Source organism: Atta cephalotes, assembly GCF_000143395.1.
Source record: "Atta cephalotes unplaced genomic scaffold scaffold00343, whole genome shotgun sequence".
Taxonomy (NCBI): domain Eukaryota; kingdom Metazoa; phylum Arthropoda; class Insecta; order Hymenoptera; family Formicidae; genus Atta; species Atta cephalotes.
The window spans coordinates 762-5,377 of record NW_012130407.1 but is presented as its reverse complement, the minus strand read 5'-3'; the positions used below and the strand labels follow the sequence as shown (position 1 = coordinate 5,377).

At 35.6% G+C, this 4,616-nt stretch overlaps 1 protein-coding gene across 1 annotated transcript; it reads right to left on the bottom strand.

The window, feature by feature from the left end:
* Positions 1 to 504: 504 nt before the first annotated feature.
* LOC105625219 (switch-associated protein 70-like) lies at positions 505 to 3,779 on the bottom strand. Its single transcript, XM_012206559.1, has 9 exons — positions 3,681 to 3,779; positions 3,403 to 3,522; positions 2,758 to 2,961; positions 2,559 to 2,674; positions 2,346 to 2,469; positions 1,535 to 1,876; positions 1,219 to 1,420; positions 976 to 1,131; positions 505 to 755 (listed from the first exon to the last, which is right to left on the bottom strand). Exons 1-9 carry the CDS (start codon positions 3,777 to 3,779, stop codon positions 505 to 507), a joined length of 1,614 nt encoding a protein of 537 aa, XP_012061949.1.
* Positions 3,780 to 4,616: the final 837 nt, after the last annotated feature.

Genomic DNA, 4,616 nt, shown 5'->3' with positions numbered 1-4,616 from the left:
CACACACACACACACACACACACACACACACACACACACACACAAACAAACACTAACACTAACACATACATATATATATATATATATTTCAACATAATTAAGTATAAATTTGTATTAAATATTTTCTTATGATAATACACTCGAAAAAAAGAATATATATTTTGTACGATATTTATATACGGATGTGGATACATTGTATCTTGTCTTCTATAAGATAAAAATTACATTATCTTCAAATATAAAGAACGGGAATTTGCGTATATAAAATCTGTTTATACAATACTAAAACTAAATACTTTTTGGCTAAGATTGCGAATAAAACAAGACATCAAGAATAAGGTACCATCGAATTCGCATGGAATTTTCTCACATTCTTTATGAAAATATAATATAGTTGTTCTGCAACAGTATAATAGATTCTATAGGTTTTTTGTGTCACTCTATTTGGTGGAAGACTTAAATGCAATTCGGGCGATAAAGGTATCGATCTTTTAGCTATCTATGTCATATATTCTTCTGTATTGTCATAGACCTGCTGTCAATTTTCTCTATGGACAACGGTCGTTCTTTTGTTGTCGGTATAAAGCTTTGAGTACGTCGAATCCTCTCACTTCCTCTCAAGGGACGTGTGACGATTTGTGCTTCCAATAAAAATTGAGCTTCTTCCGCACGTTTCACCTTTTCGCGTGCAGTTCGCAACTCCGTATCCAAATGCTCCCTTTCCGCTTCCAGGTGCTGAAGTCGTAGTTCAGCATCTAAAAATTAATATAAAAGAATAATGCAAAAGTGGAAATTTTCAAAGATAGAAATTGAAGAATAAAAATAATAACATTAAGAATATAAAATGAAAACTATAAAAGGAAAGAAATATACATGTGTACGTAGTTGTGTAGCTTTTGGAAAGAATTATATTAATATAACTAATAAGATTTAAGTCAGACGTTTTATTTTTTATATTATTTAAATGTTATGTACTTTGTAACTGCTGCTCGTTTTGCTTCTGCATCTGTTCAAATTCCATTCTTTTCATCTTCTCCATCTCTAGCAATTCTTGCTGCTCCTGCTGCAGTCTCTCTAATTGCTCTCTTTTCTCCCATTCTTCGCGTAATACTCTCGCTTGTAAACTTCGTACTGCAATATACATAAGGCATATCTATCTAAATTATACAATCCTAGAACTAATACGATAAAAATTAGATTATTATAACAGCTTTTTACCTATTTCCTCATCGCGTAGAGCCTGTTTTTCTTCTTGTAGCAGCAATTCTAATTTTTGTTTAACATCTTCTAATTGTTGAACTTTAGCACCTTCCTCCTTCGATAGAGTTTCCAATTTCCGAGCTTGTATTTCGGCGGCGATTCTAGCTTGCCTCTCGTGCTGAAGTTCCAACTTGGTCTCTTCTTTTTCCTGTTTAATAGCCTAGCAAGTAATAATATAAGTTGTTGAATAAATGTTAACTAAAACGTTGTTAACTAAAAAAATTTTATTAAAACATCTTTTACGTATTTTTTTTTTTCAATAATTTGCATTTACTTGTCGCAAGGATCTTCGTTGATTAGCTAAACTTCTCTGATAACCGATCTTCTCGCTCGAATGCTGAATGGCTGTTTGTAATGCCGCGAGCCATTGGAGCCTGCCTTTGTGATCCTCTGCCATTAGCTCTATGCATCTATGTTCGGGAGTGCTAAGCACGAATCTTCTATCGGGTTTTCCACCGTTTGTCACAGTATCGGCCCAACAATTAGCGTTCAGCAGTATTAATCCGGACGGTTCTTTTTGTTGGGGATCTTTGTAATATGTCAATTCACCGGGACGCAGGATAAACCAAAAATATCGTAATGTTGGCAGCAAGAAACCTTTCTTCATTAAATAGCCCTGCAACGATATTTGTAAAAAGAAAATTATTTCATTGTAATGCACGCGATCTGTGTTTCCTCTCAAGTCCATATTAGATTACCGATTTTGCAGGTCGATTCGACTGTCAACTCCATAGTGAACCATCACAATCAGTCAGTCATTGTGATTCGTTCATTATTCAGGCTCGGTAACCTGATACGGGCTTTACAACTATATGTGTATGTAAACATAAGATTGTAACATGGAGTGTATTCAGATGAAGCGTATTTACGGATGAAGCGACGATGATATATAATATTTTATCCTTCTTTTTATTATTTAATGAACAATATAGATAAATGCTGCATCATGTGCTTCTTGCATAATTCTTGTCAGAACGTATTCGTGCATTATTATAGCATGAATTTAGAGGAAGACCCGTCAATTTGAGAATCAAATTTTCTTCAATTTATTAGCAAAATGGAGCAAAACATACACATTGATTTACCTTTTTCACCACATTTTCTATGTAAATCTGGTAGAGATCGTCAATCGCCTCTGATAACGCCATAACGTCCAAAGTATTACCACCACTATATTTGGATTCCAAAACTGCCAGAAATGTGGGAAACCTTCCCGATAAATTTTTCATCAACAAATTGCATTTTTTTATATCTTTATTTTTGCGATTAATATGATAAAGCTGGAAATGACAAATTACCTAAATGTTCCAATAGCCACTGATAAAGCTGAGAAATCTGCCGCATCCCATTGTAGACCCAATGACATTACTAGATGAGAAGCGATTCGCGCTACCTCGTCGCCATGCATTATCACCTACATCACCAAAAGCGACACATTGATTATCAAAAATTGCTGAAGACATTGGTTTATATAATTTATTATAAGCAATCGCTAACCAGATAAGAATCTGTTGCATCTGAATCCGTCTCGGCCAGCAGACAGTAAATTCTGAACAATTGGTAAACACTATGATCATTAAAAACTGAATGGGATCTCTCCAGATAGATCTTTTTACAAACCAGCCAGCAAATTTCATCTACCCCTTCTTCCATTGTCTTCAATGTTTGTACCGAGGTAGCGTCAGTTACAGAAGAGAACACCTGAAATTTTTGAGACTGCACAGACTGCATCAAGCTGGATGAGCAAAAACGAAGCAAATGTTTTTGAATGAGTGAGGGTAGCAAAAAAAGGTACTTGAAATAAATATCTTGAGAAACTTTGATTCAAAGATATCTGCATTTTGAAAATAAGAGGATAAAGCAAAATTTCTCTTGCATATCTTTTAAAAATTAGCTTTTGTGTATCTGAATATCCTGCTTTAATTTTCACATATCCTACAAGTTTGCCTCGGTCAAGTATTTGCTACAACTTATTAATAATAAAAGTATGAGCCAAAACGTTTCGAAATATACATTCACACATATTTTATGTATACATCTTTATATAAAATTCTACCATTTCTTTTAATTAAGAATATTAACATTTATCTCATATTCATATTGTTTCAGTTTATAATACATGCATTTTAAAAGAGATCTTACTTCTTTCTGTAAATAATAAATGTATTGATCGAACGTTAAACTTTGCGTACTCCGGTAATGCTCCAGGCCTTTTTCTACGCCATACAAATCCATCAAGGTACCAATATTGGCTGTCAATACCTATCAAAATCAAACATCGAAATGAATAAGATTAATATCAATAAGAATTTATATCAAAGAAAAAAGAAAACAAAAAAGAGATAGTAGAAGATAATAGAGGACGATCTTATTTAGCTATCCAAATGGATTTTATGACATTTTATTATTCAAAGTTTCACCTTTAACTTGGATTTGGCGACCGTGTTGGTGGCATCGGCCTGTAGAGCGTGAAATGCATGCCAGATACTATTGGTGAGGTTTTTGAGTAGATGAGCCATTGCAATCGTCCAACTAGAGGCCGGCAGCAACAGGTGTCTGCTTCCGTTTTTCCACCTGATGAGTATCCCTCCGTATTTCTGTGGTTTATCGTGATCTATCGTGGTCTATCCCGTCTGTTTATTGCTCCTCGCCGACATTCGAAAGCGCATATTTATCTCTTATCTAAATAGCGTGAATGACGTATCTTTTTTTTCTTCTCCGTCTCGCTTTACGTTCTTCCAAAGATATCACTCCTTCTCAAGTCCTGTCATCAGCTGTCACTTGGCAAGTCGGCACTGTTGGCAGCACTCGCAATCACTCGCAAGCACTCGATACTCTCGGCACTGCTCAGTCAGCCCAGCCCAGCCTGCCAGCCAGTCATTATTGATCACGGGCTATGGTCCATGGCATCAGGCATAGCATAGCTTCTCTGGCCTAGTTTACATGTCAGCTGCTGCCTCAGCTGCGTTCTGCGTTCAGCCTCCAGCCTCCAGAGCTGACTGTAAAATGCGCCAACATCGTTATTTTGCTATTGCGCATCTTCGTGAATACAGTTTATAGGTTATACGGTTGTATTACGCACTGTCGTAAATGTCGTAATCGGTCGTAATTCTGTCATGAGTCAACATTGGGCGACATGCCAAAAATAATATGGGTTCTTTTATTGATTCTACAAGTTTGTTTCATTGAAAATACGGTTGGTTCGTTAGGTGATAGGTCGCAGGTATACAAGCAATGTCTAACACTGTGTCGCAATAACAACTGCAGAGACGGTAATGATCGAACTGCGATTTTTTTCATATTTTTTTTTAATTCTTTAATATTTTCTTCAAATAACATTTTCGACCATAGTGAAT

What these genes read in the sequence shown, in the direction of transcription:
- LOC105625219 (XM_012206559.1), bottom strand. Translation starts at nt 3,779, where the DNA reads ATGGCTCATCTACTCAAAAACCTCACCAATAGTATCTGGCATGCATTT. An exon ending in TCGCCAAATCCAAGTTAAAG is followed by an intron (nt 3,523 to 3,680) that starts GTGAAACTTTGA and finishes TGATTTTGATAG; the next exon opens with GTATTGACAGCCAATATTGG. An exon ending in AAACGAGCAGCAGTTACAAA is followed by an intron (nt 756 to 975) that starts GTACATAACATT and finishes ATTAATTTTTAG; the next exon opens with ATGCTGAACTACGACTTCAG.